General features: G+C 41.4%; 1 protein-coding gene across 1 annotated transcript in view; it reads left to right on the top strand.

Moving 5' to 3' along the window:
- The window catches only part of SKOR2 (SKI family transcriptional corepressor 2), a gene marked incomplete at both ends in the record, with an annotated part of 24,470 nt that extends 5,414 nt beyond the window's left edge, over window positions 1-19,056 (top strand). Inside the window, 4 exons of the mRNA XM_083883416.1 lie at window positions 5,587-5,652; window positions 6,045-6,143; window positions 10,223-10,290; window positions 18,994-19,056. Coding sequence (XP_083739542.1) covers window positions 5,587-5,652; window positions 6,045-6,143; window positions 10,223-10,290; window positions 18,994-19,056 — 296 coding nt within the window. The remainder of the gene's footprint in view (window positions 1-5,586; window positions 5,653-6,044; window positions 6,144-10,222; window positions 10,291-18,993) is intronic.
- Window positions 19,057-19,696: the final 640 nt, after the last annotated feature.

Here is a 19,696-nt window from a genome sequence, read left to right on the forward strand (position 1 = left end):
CCAGAAAGAGTTGTTTCTGAGTCCAAATGTTGGCTTCCTGGTCTCGGTGTGTCAATGAACTCACAGACTCACAACAGAGCTCTTTCCAAGGCTGAAATAGATACGGGCTTGAGGATCCCGCGGCTGTTTGTCCTGCATGGCCAGAAAACTGCCAGTGAAAATCCCCCTTCCTTCCCTGCCAGGCAGGGCTTGGAAAGAGCTCGAAATTATTCAAAATCCCACGGCAGTTTTGAGAGGTAACTGTGACCAACTTACGTAACTGGTCCATTTTCCTTGGGTTTGCCACCCCGACCCTCCTTCATCGGTGGGAGTTGAAGGGTAGGAGAACATTGCAAGGCTGCCTGTTTCTTAAAAATAACTGGAGTTCTTCAAGCTGTTCCTCAATCAGTCTAATTATTCATCTGTTTTCATGAAAAAGGGGAGCCCTAAAACTTGGAGTTAATAACAACTTCTCAAATATTGCCGCAATTTCTCCGATTTTGTTTTTTGATCCATAAAAGACGCTTTGCTGGCCAGTTTCAGGAAAATTCAGGCTAGAAATGGTGAGCTGGGTTTCCTTTATTTACTCTTAAATATATTTTTCAGGGCTACTCTGCAAATACTGCAATTGCTGTAGATTTAAAATACTTTATAGAGGGTTGAAAACCGCCCAGCTTTTACTATACAGTAGACTGGATGGTTCTGTAGCCTTAACTGGGATAAGTTGAAAGCATTGCATACAGAAGTTAAATTACTTTAAATTTTATTATGGAAGGCTTTTGCCAAAAAAAAAAAAAAAAAAAAAAAAAAAAAAAAAAAAACCAAAGAAGTTAAAAAAGAAGTTAAAAGTTGACAACATGAAGTTTCAGATGTGGGATCCAGCACTGCATATCAATAGATAATATTATGAATAAATACATACGACAGACAAATTTGTAGATGGACTGTAGGACTGCATACTTATTTCTCTTATTTCACTTATTTCTCTTATTTCTCATCTGTTATTACTAAGGACCCCCTGAACTATCTTTTAATTATTAAAAAAAGGTGGATTCGTTTTTAATTTCTTTAAATTTTTTGCAATTTTATTACTATTAGGTGTGTTTTGCTCATTTCTTAAAGCCTCATCTTTTGGAATCTGGTGAGCATGTTACCGTCCCTTTCAAACAAACCAAGAATTTGAAATTTTCTAGCTTTTGTGCTTCTAAAATAAAATTATGAAATAGTTCTCAGATGTATGGATAAGGTTCAGACCAAAAGCCAACAGATTCCTTATATTTTTAAAACATTTCGGTATTTTAGGTTGGTCGTGCGTAGGTTTTTGAGTGTTTAGTTTGAAATCCCGAAACTCTTTTTCCTCTCTCTCTGTTAGTACTTCAATGCGGATGTTTTTTAATCAGATGTTCGCGTTTTAAACTTTAAATGGATGTTACAAATGAAGATTTATCTGGGCATAAAAAAGAGTTAGTTTGTTTTAAATTTAAATCACTTTTGGGGACAAACTGCCATTTGAAACTCCAGATTTTTAAAGACATTTATCAGCCCTGCTACACAAAAACCCTTAAAAAAGGCTAATTGAGTTTCCTAAAGCAGGGATATTTTGCTAAGTCCTGAATACCCCATTGATTTTTTCCCCCCAAAAAGCGGCATGAATATGCAGGATGCATGAATATTTTCAGTAAGTTTAGAATTTCTTCAGGACATACTCAAGAACTCCGCGTGTCTTAGAGCGAGTCATTAATTTCAGATGCAGAAGGAGCCTCTGGAGCGCTGAAAGGCTGGTGGTTCACATCTGCCTATATCTTTTTAAATGGATATAAATGTATATATCTATATATATTTATAACCAGAAGACATCAGCAGCTTTTTGCTGTGGTCTTTGTGTCTGCAGACTGCGCTTCTCTCCAGCTGAAGATACTAGTGGATGTTTAAGTGATGATGGACCAGGAGCTTCACAGTGTCAGGGGTGAGGTGCAGAGCTTTTGGCTGATGCAGTGGGCTCTGCCAAGCACAAAGGTTGTCGAGGAATAACAGGGATGAAATGGACACAGAGAAAGAGGAGATGGTTCTGCATGACGTGATCTGAAACCTCAGCTGTGAAGATCATGGTTGTGGAGGGCACAAATTTGGGACAAGGCGCAGGACATAGAGCCAGGAGAATGGAATTATATTCCCAGGCCATCCATGCTCTGTGCTGGACAGATCAGCACATTGAGGTAGCTGAGTTGTCTGGGACAATGTGGAATTTTTTAGCTGCTTTTCAGAAAACATTCTGGCAGCTTCTTGGGGAAGAGTTGCAGGAGGTGGCAGAGCGTGAAGGGGTAACCTGGCTGTGTCTGGCTTAGCTTTTTTTTTTTTTTTTTTTTTTTTTTTTTCTTAATACAGTGAGGGCAAAGTGCATTTCATTTGAGGAAGATGGGCTCAGAAATGTTAAAAATTCAGATGTGAAAAATTCAGATGTTAAAAATTCAGACCTTAAGCGCTCCAGTGGGCGCAGAGCTGATAAAATGACAGCGCCGCGAGAGCTGAGGTTGTACCAACGTCCAGCCCTGGGGCCTCTGCTTTTCACAGTGCCAATTTTTGAGCAGTTTTGGGGTGTCCTTTATGTGTGGGAGTCCACACTCCAGTTTAAGAAACCCATTTGTACCTTTATTGCAGGAAAACACTGTCTGTGCACCTGAGCTCGTGGGGAAGAACGAGAGCACCCAAAGCTTTCGCTGAGACAGTTTAAGTCGCCTGCAAATATTTCACCCTCTTTCCTCCTAATCCAAGAGAAGGAGAGGCACAGTTTGATTTTTCTGAACAAACTGAGATAGCCTTTCCTAGAGAAAATCTCCCTGTCCATACAGAGGGGTAGCACAGCTTTCAGTCCTGCTGCTCTAAATGCTGCAAGTTTTTGTGTGCAGACAAGGCCCAGGAGAGTTATGGTGGAGCTATTAGGAGGGGAAGTGATTTTTTCTTAGACTGATTAAAATTCTTTGGGCTTTTTGTTTGTTTGTTTTTAAACACCTATTTAGCTTTTAATTAACACTTAAGAGAAGGGGAAGCTGGTTAAATATTCAATACCTCCTCCCTTTCAATTAAGGTGGAGCAGTACACAACGCGTGATGAGGCCTCTGGGAAGTATGGAAAAAAATGGAGAGGAGCAGGCTCTTGATTATCATTTTCAGGGGGACAGGAAAGGTGAAACCCATCTGATTATTACTGCTGTTAGCAATAATAATGTAGAGGTTTGTTTTTTTTTTTTTTTTTTTTTTTTTTTTAACGTCAGAAAGCAGTTTGGAAATGCAATTATTCTTTAAAACCGTATATCCCGTCTTTGGCCTGTAAATACCTCCATTTTTCTACCCCCATTCTTTACTTATTTTGGGTGCAAGCATGGAGGGTTTTCTAACAGGCCTTTTCAGCAGCTTAGTGGGGAGGCTGCAGATGCTGGGGAAGTTATTCTTCATGCTGCATGCCCTTATCTTCATTTTGATGCAGTTCTTTCTGTCCCAGCGAGCCAGAAGCCTCTGGGAGCTCAACCAAGCAAGTGAGAAAGAGCTGTATCGTCACCATACCCCAGTCTCTTCCCCTTCCTTCTGGATTCAAAAATCCAGCTGCCTTCTGTCTCTGAGCCTGTTATCCCTCAAAATTTCACGTAAAACACACAGAAAAGGGTGTCTCGATGGGAGAAATGGACTGGGAATGTGCTGGTATATGTAATTCAATGAATTCACCCTCTCTAAACTTAAATTCTTCCCTTTTGATTTAGTGTACCCTAATGTATCTGATAAAATACTTTGTTTTGATGGCCATCCATTTAAAAAAAAGGAATTATGCTAGCTAAAAAAGAAACAAAACCAACAAACCCATTTCACATTGTGGAAACTCCTAAAAACCTCTGCCCAAAAGGTGATATATTTTTAAGCCTGCAATATCTTCTACTGCGGTGAGACAACTCACCTGCAGAAAATACTTTGTTTTCACCAAATATCCCACAAAAATGACTTTTTTTTTTTTTTTTTTTTTTTTTTTTTTTTTTTTTTTTTTTTTTTAAATCACTACGTTACATAAACAAGTTTTTAAAAATGGAATTGCTGGCACCAGACACCAGTTGTGCAAATGTATATATGCCTGAATGAGTGGTTGCTTTTCAGCTTCTTTTTAAGGAATGAAGAGAGAGGAGATGCTAAAATGCAGAGCTGTTGGATAGGTTTCATATGCTATAACTTCAAGGTTTACTGGATATAGGATTGCATCGATTTTTAAAAACAGAAACAAATGTTTTAAAAAAGGATCTCTGACTACTTCTGTTACAAAACTTTGCAATTCCACTTTAAAATTAGCCTATTGTGATGACACAATAATTTTTAAATAACTGTTGTATGTTGTCTGATAACCTATTCAGTGCTATGGCTTTTTATTTTTTTAAAAAAAGCAAAACCAAATGAAACATCAAAACCCAAGATTTTTTTTCCATGATCCTCTCTTCCAACTACATAAACACATGAATATATTTATATATATGTCTCTTGTGATTACTTATCAGTAGAGTTAATGATGTGTATTTACTGGCTTGACTAAAACAAGAATTAATCCAATTAGTTCAATAATTGGTTATTTGCCAAATATTTTTTTAATTATTGAGACTCCATTTCTACTTCAGCTGTAAATAACAGAAAATCTCTGTTCAATTTCAGCTAAAGTGGTATTTTATTATTTTAAAAAAAGTTTTTCATTGCTTTTTTAGAAGCAATTCATAGAAGCCGCAGGAAAAGTTATGCAGTTGCAGAGGAAAATGAAAGTAACACCTTTTGTCAGAAGGTTCCGTTTTTAAGTCAAACTGCCGTTCAGGTGAACTTCACCACTTGTAATTTATTTTTTTAAAAAAATTTATTTCAATTTGTGGGGAAAAAAAAAGGCTGAAGGAAGTAACATGCATGTGCCAAATTCTGTTACATAGAAAATTATGTGCTATAATATGATTAAAAGTTGATGTGAGCAACCTGAGACAGGAGCCCCTTAACTGGTTGACCCCAGAGCTGTATCTTTCAGATGAAAATACCACTAATGTCAATTTTATCTCAGCTGGGTATAAATTATATCCAGTTGCAACACGCCCGTGCCACGGAGCTCTGGAAGATGATAAAGCTGAAGGCAAAAAGGCATTTTTTCCTGTGGATTTTGGAACAGGGTCCTGCCTAGATGGAGAGCAAGGGCTTCCCGTTGTGAGGAGGAGAGATGAGACTGTAGAGAAGGATCTTCCCTTTTCTCTGCCTGCTCCCAGTTATTCTCTGATATAAGAGATATAAGTGTCTTCAAAAGGGTTAGAGGCAAAGGAGGAATCAGCTCAGCAAGAGGAGTATCAAGGAGACATCAGCTATTGTCTGCAAGAGGCCATGCTCTAGGTAGATACTTCACTGAAGTAGAGAAAATATGAATTCACAGGTATTTGTGCTGTGCATCCAGAAATTTGTAGCTAAAGCTCGATCTTACTCTTTCTTTATATTTTTGCCCCTTTTTTTTCCCTCTCCAGATTCTCTGAAGTGGATGCCTAGTAAGGACAACACTGACAAAAAGCACTATCAGTAAATCAATAACTTTTTTTCTTTCTCTTTTTTTAAGGAGAACACACACAAGAAACCAATTCACCTCATTCTCTGAAGAAGGATGTCGAAAATATGGGGAAAGGTAAAATAAATAAGGGCCTCTTACATTATAAAACTGCTCTTTGTTTTAATAGAATATGAGGATAATAGGGGGCACTTTTGTTCTGCTCCATATTTTAAGCTTGTCAAGTAACATATGAATAATATATGGACCTTTGGGTGGATATAATTGAGATTAATGCATATATATCAATCAATACATGACACTGTAATATAATACTTTAAAATAATATATTACATTGATTTATATTCATGGCTTTCTGCACAAAATCTATGGTAGGTCCATGCAACACTTTTTTTTTTTTTTTTTAATAAGCGCTAAAATATTTTGTCTTAGGGTAATGAATTGCTCTGCAACTGTTCTTTCAAGAATTATTTATACAGATTATCAAAACCACTTTTTCTCTTTGTTAGAGGAACTCCAGAAGGTTCTGTTTGAGCAGATCGACCTACGGAGGAGGCTGGAACAGGAATTCCAGGTGTTGAAAGGAAACGCGTCTTTCCCAGTCTTCAGTAAGACACAAAATCCATGTTTTTGGTGTTGTGTGTGTATGTGGTTGGTCATTGCCAGGCTGATAAAATGAGGGAGTTTCTCAGTTGTGCTGCCATGACCTTGGGCTTAGTTCTGCTGAGGACAGGTTGGGCAAGGCTTGGAGCAAGTTGGGATAGTGGGAAGTGTCCCTGGGGTTGGAATAAGGAGATTTTTAATGTCCCTTCCAACCCAAACCATTCAGTGATTCTAGGCTGACACTTCTGTGGTTTTGCAGCTGCTCAGGCAGGTCTTTTGTAGGGAAAATACGAAGCTGGATGTTTGTTTTGGTGTGCATTCTACTATTTTTGGTAGCATTGAATACAGTGGGTAGATAGAGACACATCTGGGCTCTCATGGGTTATGGTGAGGTTGGTGTCCTGGCCAACACCTCAGGGGCTTTTGAAGACAAGAGACTTAATCCTTGTTTTCAGGAGGTTCTTAATACTTATTTTCAGGAGGTTCCAGCTGGTGCTGGAGAACTGATCTGGCCTTTTCAAGGAGTAGAAATTCCTGTTTGGATTTTTCCCATTTGAGATGGCCCTTTCACCCGTGGCTGCTGAGCCAGGGTGCTGCTGCCCAGGGCCATGGAATGTGCTGGGCACATCTCAGGTAAAACAAAACAGGCACTTTAGATTTTTGTGAAGCTGCCAGAAGGCTGGGCTGACCCTACATGGATGTGGTAAAAGACCCCTTGGCTGGGATCTCACGAATGATGCTGGAACAACGGTGGAAAGATTCTTGCAGGAGAAATCCCACCTAGATCAGGATGATCCCACCAGAAAAGGTGGGAACACAGACAGAATTTTCCTTCTGTTTAAAAGAAAATATGCTTGAGCCCTTTCTGTAGCATCAGATAGGTGAGTTCAGGGAAGCAAGGAAGTGCAAGGACTCTGGGAATGACTCCATCTTTAGCCTGAATATTGAAATATGTAGACAGCTCCATAAATAAAGAAGAGTTGCTTGACATGATACAGATATTAATGAAAGGAGCATAACCTCATCCTTCAGAATAAATCCAGTCATTACTCGGGTTTGGGAGTGAGGTAATTTTCAAATAACTCATGGAGATCAAAACGCTGCTGTGTGGTATTGGCAAAATGGCATCTTGGACTTTTGCCATTCAAGTCTCTTATTCATCCTTTTGTTCTTCTGCAGTAAAATTAATGCTCTGTCTTTGCCATGTAAATAAACACTGCAATTAAACCACATGAAATACAATTCAAATAAAAGAAAAGAACAAGTACGGCCAACCAAGGAAGTGGTGACTGCTGTATGCTGGCTTGAAAAATATGTGGTTTCAACGTACCACAAAGTAGTGGTCAATTTTCTTCAGGATTAAAATAGAAAACAGATAATGTGCTATAAACCATACCTACAAGTGACCGTAAAGCCTATTTACAGATTTAGATTTACCAAAAAAACCCCACCCCTCCTCCTCACGTAATAAAGCAAGAAAAAAGGGTCTTTGTAAACCAAATTAGTGTAAATCCATTTTAAGGGTGTTTTGTCCTCTAGTGCAGTGCATGTTCTAGCACAAGAGAAGGGGGGCTGTTCCAGGCTCTTGCTGCTGGGCAGGGCTGTTGCTTTAGGTTGGGCATTAGGATGATATTGGTGTTTGGGCAGGGAGCAGCCAGGGAGATTGGAGAACCAACTAGAGGAAAGTTGAGGTAAAATTTAAATTGTATTGAAAACTCATCCCTGTTTCAGCTGGGAGGCAACATGTGAGATGTGGAAGGCAATACTATTTCTCCCTGGAAAATGCTTCTGTCAGGTTACCTGCAGTTAAATCAAGAGTCACCTCTTTTGGGTCCTCCACTTGGAACTGAGCATATTTGGGGTGTTTTACCTTCACAGCATCAAGCCACGACTCACAACAGGGCCCTGCAGTAAATGGTGTTTGGTTTCAGAGCTCTCCTCTCATTTAAATCCCTGTTAAATGAGAACTGAACTTATTTTCAAGCTCTCTTAGCAGTGCTATGCTGGAGTCTTCTCTGTGGCTTCTTGTACCTGCTTGAAACACGGACTGTGATAATTTGTAAAACAGCAAGACCTTGTCTTCTGCTGTATTTTTTTCGCGTTGCTGTTGTGCTTGGAAGCTGCAGGTGATATTTTCCTTTGCCTTTAAGATGTCTCAAGGCAGAGATCGCTTGAATAAAAAAAAAATGAAATAAAATAAAATAAAATGAAATGAAATAAAATAAAATAAAATAAAATAAAATAAAATAAAATAAAATAAAATAAGATAAAATAAAATAAAATAATTTTTTTTAAAAAAGAGAAAAAATAAGAAAAAAATAAGAATATCAGATCCCATGAAGAAAGTCAAAGTTTTTGCTGTCCTGATAAAAACACAAACATCCCTGCATGGTGACAGCACATTCTGCCCTGGTTTTTACCCTCTGTGTCGGCTGCTCCCCGTTCTGTCCGTCTGCATTTTAAACAATGTGGCAATAAAATGGCGGAGACGCAGTCTGGGTACTTAAAGTATTTAATTTTGTGTTAAGAAAGCTATTTAAATATTCATATCTTTTCTCCTGGGTACATGCTTATGGCTTTGTCTGTGAGCATTTGGGCTCGGATAAATGCTGCTGGAAAAAAAAAAATCCCTGTCCCTACCATTAATACCCCATTTCCACTGTGAGCTTGGACATTTTCCTTGCAGGGCTGAGCAAAACCCCTGAGCTTGTTTGTTTGGAGAACTCATGAAGAGGCACTTGGTAGAAAGCATTAATGAAAAAAAGGAAAATTTCTTCTTAAAGCCTACTCAGAGTGAAGCTGGAGGACCTCAGTTGTAAATATCAGCTTTTGGTGACCTGGACATGAGGAATTTACCTTTTTTTTGCTGCATAGTGTTTTGGGGAGGGATTAGGAAAAGAGGAATTGTAAATCTGCTTTATTTTTGTTGGCTCATTTTTCTGATCAAGTTGGAGTAGAGGAAATAGGCTTAAAAGTTTTGCAGGAATTCACTGGGAATCTGGAGAACTTCATTGAGATAATGCCACCATGTCCTTTTCAATGTGGTTGTGCTGGGCTCCTGAGGGCTGCAACTTGCTAAGATTTCTCACTCTTTCCCTGTTTCATTGCTCTTTTCCTGCCTCCATTCCTTTTAAACAATAATTTTAGCTTGTCATTCAGAGAGGACAAAGTTTTGGTGGTTTTTTTTTTTTGGTTTTTTTTTTTTTTTTTTTTTTTTTTTGAGAAGGGAACAGAGCTCTGCCCCCTTGTTCTTTCATCCAGGACAGGCTTGTTACTTGAATCAAAATGGTAGTGTTTGGGATGGATTTTCTTCCCTCTTCCATTTAACAGCCCATCCTTGCACCTTGACCCCCATCAGGCTGCTCTTCCAGTTACTTGGTTCTCGTCAATAGTTTTGTTTATATTTCTCTTTTTCCCACCCACCCATAACACGAAAATTGTGGACACACACAGAGCATCAGTTAATCTTCTAACAAATGAAGTTTTTTGCCTGACATGATTATTTAGGAGGAAAATCAAGGAAGGAGCATCTACTGGAGCAAGAAGGCTGGACTGTGCTGTAACCCAGCTGCCAGGATCTCTCTTTCAAAGACTTTTTCACTCCCAAATTTCACGTCACTCTTTTATGGAGCTTCGGTTTTGTTCAAAGCCGTCAGCACAATGCTACAAACCACAAATCAAACCCTCTATCCTTGAACACTTTCTCCTCTCACATGTTGGACATCGCTGTTGATGTCAACAGATTTATGCCAAAGCAAAGGAGAGCAGGTTTTTGCTCTTCTCTTCTCTGCAAAAGTTTGACTGATGACTGCAGAGCCTTGCCTGTGCAGGAAAATGTCTGGGAATAAATGCTGGCAACACAAGCAGCATCCTACATTTTCTCATGGGGGAAGTCGTGAAATCTAATTTTTTTCCATTTTTTTCTGTTGTCAGTAGTGTCTCCTATTAGACATTTTAATTGAGTGAAGGACTTTGTGGTTCCTCAGTAGTGACTGGGTTTGATTTAGCTTGATTTATGTCAATTCTGCCGTGTGATCTCTGTTTTCATTATTGCACCTACATTTATGTTTATTTTCTCCTACAGATAATTTCCAAGATCAGATGAAGCGGGAACTGGCGTACAGAGAAGAAATGGTGCAGCAGCTACAAATTGTAAGTTTACTTTCTCTGCTAAAAAATTTCCTGAGCTGCTGCTTTGTGTGTTTTTTTTAAGTGCACACCTCGGATTTTTCCTTTGTGAGCCATGCAGATGCACCATTACCGAGCTCCTGTTGCCTTTTATTTAGCGAGAGGTAAACACACAGTTTTCTCAGCTGGTTTGGAGCCTAATTACCTGGAGATTTACTTTCTTACAGTAACCAGATGGGTCTTCATGTTTCAACTAAACAAAATGTGTTGCCTCAACACGGAGAGATGCTTCTGCAGAGAGGAGTGGGGGGGGAGTGAATCAGTAAACCTTAAGCAGTTAAATGCTTCTACCTCGTGTGAGTTGCCAAGAGGTGCATTTCAGCCCTCGGTAGGGAATCTGCTCAATCCCTGCTTCTCACCAGAAAATAAACCTCGGGAAGTGTCTTTTTTCTCATTTCAGACACTAGAAGAAGTGCTTAACTCAGCAGTAAAGGATCAAGTTGCCAAAAGCACAGTTCAGCGCAGGCACACGTTGCTGTTGGGTCTCTTGCTTGTTATTTTAAAACCAAGAGGGATTTTTTTGCCTGTGTGCTGGTGCAGCTCTAGATCATCACATTCAGCTGTGTTGTTTTGAAAAGCTGATGTTCTTAATCCTGTGCGAGTAAAGGGGCTGGAGCACGGAAAGCATTTCCACTCTCACGTAGTGCTCAGTGTGGTTTCAAGAGCAGGGCATGGTGAGGCTGCCAGCTAAAGCTTTCTCTGTGGTCAGTCTGGCATTGCTCAACAGGGTTTTGTTTTTGAGGCAAGTTTGGCAAATATCCCCATTTCCCTGAATCAGCCCTGTGCTCCCCCATTTAAAATTTTTTTGCCTGTCACGGGGCCCTGGTGCAGAGAAGGCATTGCCCATCCTCCTGGTGCTGTCATTTTCTAACTGATGGGTTAGGACATAAAAAAAGTAAAGCTGAAGGCCAGGACTGTCAAACTTGTGCTCCAATGTTTGGAAGCATTTAGGACTGGCCTTATTTTTAGAGCTGCCCAACATCCACGTGCCCCGTTCCTGCTGACTTCAGAGATTTCAATGAGAGATGGAGGGTGTTTGAAGGAGGTTGTTTGAGGGGGAAACTCAAGCCTAGAACATCTCTAGGTGTTTTTTTTTTTTTTTTTGCAGCTGGTCTCCTCTCTTTTCCTTTAATGTGCCCAGTTGTTACTGTGCCCCCCTTTGTGTCCTGATGCCAGGCAGGCAGTGTGACTTGACCTGTGAGTTTTGTTGTCACGGAGTATTTTAATTAAAATACCATGTTAAAAAGCACTTTCTCTGCTGCTTTGGACTTGAGACAAGTGACCAGTTGGATTACCTGCTGCAAAGCACAAAGTTTATGGGCCCACCTCAGTCTTTATTTGTGTCAGCTAAACTTGGAACTAACCAACTCTGCCACCCAGGGAAAGAATGGATCACCTCTGTCTTTTACCTTGTGGTCCAGTCGTGGAGTTATTTCTGGAAGTGGATATCCCAGACCCCCATCAGGCCAGCTGTGGTGTTTTCCCTGATTTTCTGGGGCAGGAAAATAAATATGATCAAGTAGTTCACCCCCTTTTCACTTGCTGATGTGGGCTATGGACAGACTAAGAGTCATTTAATCATTAAACTGAGCTGTCTGAATGTACTTGCAGAGAATATTTTCAACATTTAATGTGCTGCACCAACAGCTCAGGACCTCTTCACTCACTACAGATGGCTATTTAATTTAATTTAATTATTACTGGTAGAAATCTTGTGGAATCACCAGTAAATCTTCATGGTCATATTTATGGGGCAGGCTGTGATTTGGTGAGACTGACGAAAAGATGTTTGTATGAAAAACTGAGAGACTGCTGCAAACAATGAGTGTGTTTGCTTAGGATGAGTGCAGAAACCTTCAGAGATGTCTTGGCTGATAACTGAAATGGAGTCAGCACTTTTGAGGTGATAATCCCAGCAGTTGCTTTAATTCATTCCTGGGAATATGTCTCGTATGTTTATATCTAGAATTAAGATTAATGAACTGAATGTGGTAATGATAGAACTACTTCGGCCTTCCAGGGTTATTGCACGGATGAATTGGTGCAGAATACACAAAAATCGTGGCTGCTTTTGATTTTTTTTTTGTTTGATTGCTCTTGTTTTGTTTTCATCTGGGACAGTTAGGGAGTTTTTTGTTGTTGTTGTTTTTGTGTTGTTGTTTGTTTTGTTTTGTTTTGTTTTGTTTTGTTTTGTTTTTAGGGTTTTTTTGGTGGTTTTTTTTGGTTGTTTTTTTGTTTGTGGGTTGTTTTTTTTTTTTTTTTGTACCTGAGATGCTGCACTACTACTTTAACAGGGCTTTAACCTAATTTTCTTGTTAACATAGAAGTACAAAGAGAAAACCAGAAACATTTCATACATACTGAAATCATAGTTAGACCTTCATAGGTGTATGCCTTTGTAGTATTAAACTCAAAATTTACCGATGTAACTAACCACAGAACTTGTCTTAACTGCTTTTAAAAATTATTTTACAAACAATAATTTGCCTGGAGTCAGGGGATTTTTTTTGGCTCTCTCTTCTCTGTGTGCTGAAGATATACAACTTAAATTAGTCCTTCCTGAATATCCCTGGAAGGATTTAAGAGCCGTGTGGATGTGGCACTTGGGGACTTGAGTTAGTGTGGTCTGGGCAGAGCAGGGGAAATGGTTGGGTTTAATATCTTGGAGGGATTCTCCAACCTAAACCATTCTGTGATTCCCTGACCCCCTGCAACTGTGGGTACCAGAGGCAGGTTTTGCCAGAACCATCGTTTCACTCACTCACCCTGAACTGAGCAATCAGACTTTAAAATAAATTAACCCAGCGCTTTTGCTGTTTTGGAAATATCCGGAATAGACGCTGAACATAATAAAAAAAAAATAAAAATCAACCAAATATGGTTACATTTGAAAACTTTCTAGCACCAACACCCGCTGCAGCCTGACGCGAAGCTCTTTCCCTGTGCTCGGCGGGGGTTTTTCTGACCATCACGCCTTTTTTCCCTTTTTTTTGGGAGATTTTTCCCAGTTTTGGGGGAGAACCGCCGCAGCGCGGCCCGCGGGCGCCCTCTGCCGTCCGCCGAGCGCCACTGCAGGTTGGTAAATCCGCGCTCAAATTCCTCAGTTAAAGCCGAGCTTTAATTTAATTTAATCAGTGACCCCTACTGCTGCTGATGCTGCTCTGCCCGCGCCGGAATTGATTAATAATATTATTTAATGGCGTCCTGAAAGCCAGGAGTAAGGCTGAGGTCACTGGGGAAACAGCATGGGTGCTGTTCTCTTACATTTTCACTGGTGGATGTTGGGCTCTTTGCAGGCAGCCTGGCTCAGCAGGTCGCTGGAGCAGAGGGATGTTGTGTGGTCACAAGTTTTGATGAGAATCGCGGAATGAGTAAGGCTGAGAGTGGCCACTGGAGGTCAGCTAGTCCAGGTTCCCTGCTTGAATTGAGTTCCTCAGAGCACATCATTCAGAGCAGCTTTCTAGGCAGGTTTTGAACACCTCCAGTGAGGAAAGCACCACAATCTCTCCATGCAGACTGTTCCAGTAAGGAATTTCTACCTGATGTCCATCTGGAATTTCCTGTGTTTCAGTTTTCAGAGTTTTCAGAGTGTCTGAAGCAGCTACCAGGACGTTTTGCAACCTGTTTGTGACAGGTTCTTTCTTGGCTGAGTGCTAAGAAGCATCCAATCATCATATTTAACAACAACAAAAAAAAGGATCTTAGACCCCTGAACGCTTTTTTCTCTTCCTGTCCTTGCAAAGTGCTGTGTACAGCATTTTTTGCAATCATCTTATTTAACAAAATGCAATCATCATATTAAAAAAAAAAAAAAAAAAAAAAAAAAATCTTAGACCCCTGAATGCTTTTTTCTCTTCCTGCTCTTGCAAAGTGCTGTGTCCCAAATTGGCTGAGTACTGGACATGTAGGTGGAGATCACATATAAAATACAGATTTTGCTTGTGGATCCTGTTGTGCTGGGGGAGGTTTAAACTGGATATTAGGAAAAATTTCTTCACTATCAAGCACTGAGGTCAGCTGTTCAGGGCAGAGGTGGAGTCCCCATCCCTGGAGGGGTTTAAAGGTTGTGTGGGGACATGGGTTAGTGGTGAGCTGGGCACTTGATGGATGCGTTGGTGCTGGGGCAGTGGTTGGACTCAATGATCTTAAAGATCTTTTTGAACCTAAAAGGTTCTGAGCATCATCTGGCTTTTGTTACTGAGTTGTACAGAAAGGGCCAGTGAGGAGGAACTGCTGCCCAGCAGGATGGGGAAATTCTGACATGACACACACGGTGCAGCCTTAGAAGAGCTCACCTGCCTTTAGAATTTTTGGTTTCTGTCAATGAGACTGGAACTCATCTGCTGGGACAGCCCAGCACCATAAGCATGTATCAAGTCACCTCCTGCCTGAGATATCTGTCTGATATTGTCTTCTGAGCAGCTGTGCTGGTGGAACAAATTTTAAAAGCATGAGCTTTCTTCCTAGCTGCCTGGTGAGAGAAAAAAAAATCAGAAGCAGCATTGCCAGCATGATGACTTTCTTCCTTTAATGTTTTCATGAACCCCTCTCAAACATGGCCACAGGGATGTAGGACACCAAGCAAGAAATTTAAGCCTCCTGCAAACTGAGGAGCTTTTCTTAATTTTCACTCAGAGGTGCCTTAGGGTAGTTTGTGGGTTCTCAGGAAGGACTGACCTGATGGACAGTGACCAACACTGACCTGATGGACAGTGGTGACCTGTCCATCAGGAAAAACTCAGGTGATGTTCATCACCCTTTGAGGCTTAGATATTTGAGTTATGATTAATCCCACTAATTTTACCTTGGGGTAAAAGGTGACAGATTTTTAGTTGTGTTAGAAATGTGAAACACTCAGCCAGGCCTTTGTCTTTCCAGATTAGGTGAAAAACGATAGTTTGGTTTTGTTTGGGATATTTTAATTAGGTTATGCTCCCGTGAACTGAATTCCTCCTTGCCAGCCTCACTTTGGGCTGATAATAATGTTCAGAGCTCAGAACTGGATCCATCTGGAACTCCTCTGTGTTTTATGGCTTTCTGCTCTCAGTGCTCCTTTAAATCAACTCTGTTCTTCAGAGCCAGGCAATAAAATAAATCAGGAACTATCTCTCTGCAAAAATGATTTCCATCTCTGCATCATCTTTCACCCTGATCCTTAAAGATTGACAAGGAATGTTTAAAAGAAGGGGGAAAAAAATAATCTACCATGTGGTTAATGCTGGTGAATCTTCATAGGCATGAGAGCCTGTTCCTCTGGGTCACAGTGTAATTCAGAAGAGCATGAGTAGTTTTTATTCCTAGTTTACATTGTTTATGGAAACCTGGTGCTTTTGTACAACTGATGTATTCATTATCCAAACAAGAAGCGCTCACATTTCTGTGTGCAGAGATCTCGGAGATCTGCGTGCCTGTCTCCCTTCTCAAAAAACAGGAAATGGGAAATGGCAGTGCTTCAGTGCCATTTGTGATTTCTGTGCTCGGCCTGAAGTGGTGCAGCTCAGATGAATGACCTTGGCGAGAATACAAACAGTTTTTCAGCAGAATGGCTCTCGGATTTCTTGAGTGGCATCTTGTGCTGAAGTGGCTGCTCGCAGGCACACACATAATGACAGGTGAAAGAACATTTCTGGAAGAATGCTGTGTCCTGTGTCCTCAAAAGGCTCATCCCTGATTGTGTACAGGAAAGTGATCTGTTTTCACTGGAATTTTATTTCCTGCTGTTGACTTTTTTTTTTTTTTTTTTTTTTTTTTTATTATTATTATTTCTATTTTTTCAGGACAAGTGAGCAAAACTTGTATCTTGAGAACACACATGGGTATGGCTTGGGTTGATGGGATGGAGCTGTGCCTCTTTCTCCTGTAAATTCAAATGTTAAAGAAAAGGATGCCTTGTAGGAATTTAAGCAGAAAGCTTCCTTTCCTTTAGAATCTGCAGAAATTCTGATAAAAAATGGGTGTGGATGTACAGGGAGCCACAAGACAGCTTCTGCTTCTGCATGAGTGCAAAATATTTTTTCCTGGGTAACAGAAGGCAGAGTGATGTATCATCATGTACCTCACCAGAGATGGGATGCAGAGGTGAAGCCTCTGAGAGAGGATGGTGTGCTGAAGCTTTTTGAGTATGTATAACAGGGATCAGGCAGGAGCTTCAGAAATGACTCCCCAGTCCTATCCATTATCTGTGCTTTGGTTTGAGTCATGGAGCAGGCTCAGGGCTTGCTGACTGGGCTCCTTCCAGGTGGAATAAGTGGGGTTGTGCTCCAGGAATCCACACAGGACTGTGCTCCAGTTCCTAATGGGTACCAGGACTAGACTGGAGTCAGCCTGTGGGAAAAAGGACTCAGTGTCCATATCGCATTTTTCTTGGAGTTTCAGGTCTGTTCTCATTGTATTTCTTACGAATGTGGATCTGCTAGTGAGAAACTGTTTTTTTGCTGCCTAAAGCCAAACTACCTTCACTTCTGTTATTTCTGCACAGTCTTGGAAAGGGGCCACCCTTTCATCTCTGTGCCCTTTTGAGTAGTGATCCTGCCCTCATCACAGCAGCCCCCATGGGTGCACAGAGAGGGATTGTTTTGCCAAAAAGAGCCCTAAATCCTATCCCATAACAGCATCAAAGTTATCAAATGCTCTGACAGCAAGAGAAACAGAAGATGACATTGTAGGTGATCTAACTCATGGAGAAAGCAGTCATTTCCCTGTTGGACACCCACCTCTCCCACTGTCATCTATTACCAGGAGATCAGGTAAAAACACACACATTAGAAAGACGCCGCTGTGCCAAATATAGCGGAGAAGTGGATTAAGAACAGTTAATTTCTGACAGAATGTACCCCGTTGTATTATCTAGGTCAGTACAGCTTGGGAGATGTCCTATATAATTTGTGGCCATGCAAACCCAAGTTGGCCTTCCTGAGTGGGAGAGAGGCAGCAATCAGCTGGTGAGGCAGGTCCACAGGTCCCAGCTGGAATGTGCTGGTTTCTTTGTGCAGTTTGTTTGTGGCTCCCTTTGGCATCCAAACCGTGGCCACAGGTGATCAGGGAAGCAGCTTCTCTGCACTCCCCTCCCTGCTGCAGCTTGGGAGGGAGCTGTGCAGCCTTTGCAAGCACTGTGTCCTGAGGGCAGCTGTGTTTGGGGATGTGGAGGGGACAGCTCTGTTTCTTGGGGGGATTTGGCCACAAGCTTCTTGATAAGGGAGGGGATTATAAGAGTAGTCAGACAAAACACCTGGAATCTTGATCTTTTCTGGCCATCAGTGGTTCATGCACACACATTTCGCCTTTTTCCAGGGCTGTGCAGGGGGGAAGCAGTGTGCCCCTGTGAAAGGCTTCTGCTTTCACTCAGCCACAGACACTGCTCCTTCCTGGTGCTGCTGCTTTCAGCCAGATTGACCTCCTTTCCCAATAAATTAAAGGGTTAGCTCTCGAGCTCCAAAAGCCCCTCTCTTTCCTCTTATCCTGATCCTTCCCTCCTCTTTTCCTTGTTAAGGTAGGAAGCAGTGGATAAGTCTCTCAGTGTCTTTGCAGACACAATGCTTTACCCCAGCCCAGAGGCATGCAGGGCACAATTCACATAAACATCCTCTGTGGGCATAATATTTAAAATCAAAACAGGGATTTTAGGAATTTGTATCCGTATCCACTTGCCCCTTTGCCAGGAACGTGTGGGGTCAGTGGATATGGATGCAAATTCACTGTGTCTAGGTGTGAATAGGGGCAGCTTGCTTGAACTCTTTGCATTTTCCCATCTGCTCTTTCTGCTGTTTGTGCAGGTTAAGGCCTTGATCTTGACTCTGGCTGACATAATTGTCAGCTTGCAGCAACATATTTGACATTATTTGTGAGCATATTCTGGAGTGCCTGGCAGCAGAAGCAGGTCAGCTCAGCGTGCAGCAGTGCCTAGGAGTGCAGGGACACAGAAATTTTTGATCTCCCAGCCTGAATCCCTCCAGCGGTCCCTCCAAAAGTCATCATCAAAGAATGTGTAGCCACTTGGATTCCCAGCTATGGGGAAATCTCAGAGCAATTTAGTTTTGTTGCATTCTAAAGGCCCAGCACTGAAGAAGAGCAGCCCTGTAATGTATTCCCAGTGGCCAATGGGGACATCATCCCACTTTGTTTCTAAATATAACTGTGTTCCCTAATATGCCCATGTTCTCTGTTTTTCTTTAATTATTTGTTCCACTTCAGTGGCTTCCCTTCAGATTGGTGCAAGTTGGAGATAACTATTATGAACTTCCTAATTACAGGGATATAAATACACGAGGTCTCATGCTCCCAACCTGCTGTATTTTGGCTGTGCAGGGACCAGTGTGCATTGCCTGATCTGTCACACACAGCTGATTTTTTATGATCTCACCAGTGGCTTTACCCTTTGTCAGCCTCTGATATAAACAAGGCATCAGAATTCATATTTTACACTGAATTTTAAGATTCTGTCTGTTGTTTTAATTCTGACCATTTTAATTTTATTTCTGCTTCAACCTCCCTGCGGTTTGGTTTCATGAAGAGTTGAACCTTTGTATTTAAGATGTTGTTCCTACAATTCCTCCCCATTTCTAAGAAGGAAAAGAAAAATCCTTTCATTTACAGGGGTTTCCAGCTTGGGTGGTTTTTTTTAAGCCAAACCTTGGCTTGAGCAATGTCTCTGTTTCTGTGTCATTCCAGATTCCCTATGCAGCAAGCTTGATCAGGAAAGAAAAGCTCGGTGCACACCTCAGCAAAAGCTAAAGGTGAGCTTGTGAAAAAGAGACTTCATTCCACTTGACCTGGCTGCCTGTGCTCCTTTGCAGCCATTGCAAGAATTAAGAGGATCATTTGGTTGTTTGATGAGGCTGGTTCTGGTCCCAGAGCCTTCTCTGTGCAGCTGTTGTGCTGCAGTCTAAAGCTGATAAATTACACGTGGCACGAATTGCGAGGCTTCACTGGGGTGGGGTTTCATATTGGGAGCTGACCCATGGGCCCTGAAGTGACAGGACAAGGGGCAATGGCTTCAAACTGAAAGAGAGTCATTTAAATTAAATATTAGGAAGAAATTCTTCCCTGTGAGGGTGGAGAGGCCCTGGCACAGGGTGCCAAGAGAAGCTGTGGCTGCCCCTGGATCCCTGGAAGTGTCCAAGGCCAGGTTGGATGGGGCTTGGAGCAACCTGGGACAGTGGAAGGTGTCCCTGACCATGGCAAGGGTAGGATGACAGGATCTTTAAGGTTCTTTTCAACCTAAATCATTCCATGACTCCAACTGCCTGAGCATGTGCTTTTCCTGACACTGAGAAGAGTCATCAAGGTCAACATACTTTCAGTGGAAGGAGAAAAATACCTTGGCATTCAGAGTGCAAAAAATATGTTCACCCTCTAGGTAGGGAGGAGTTTT

This window comes from Zosterops lateralis, assembly GCF_965231275.1.
Source record: "Zosterops lateralis genome assembly, chromosome: Z".
NCBI classification, from domain to species: domain Eukaryota; kingdom Metazoa; phylum Chordata; class Aves; order Passeriformes; family Zosteropidae; genus Zosterops; species Zosterops lateralis.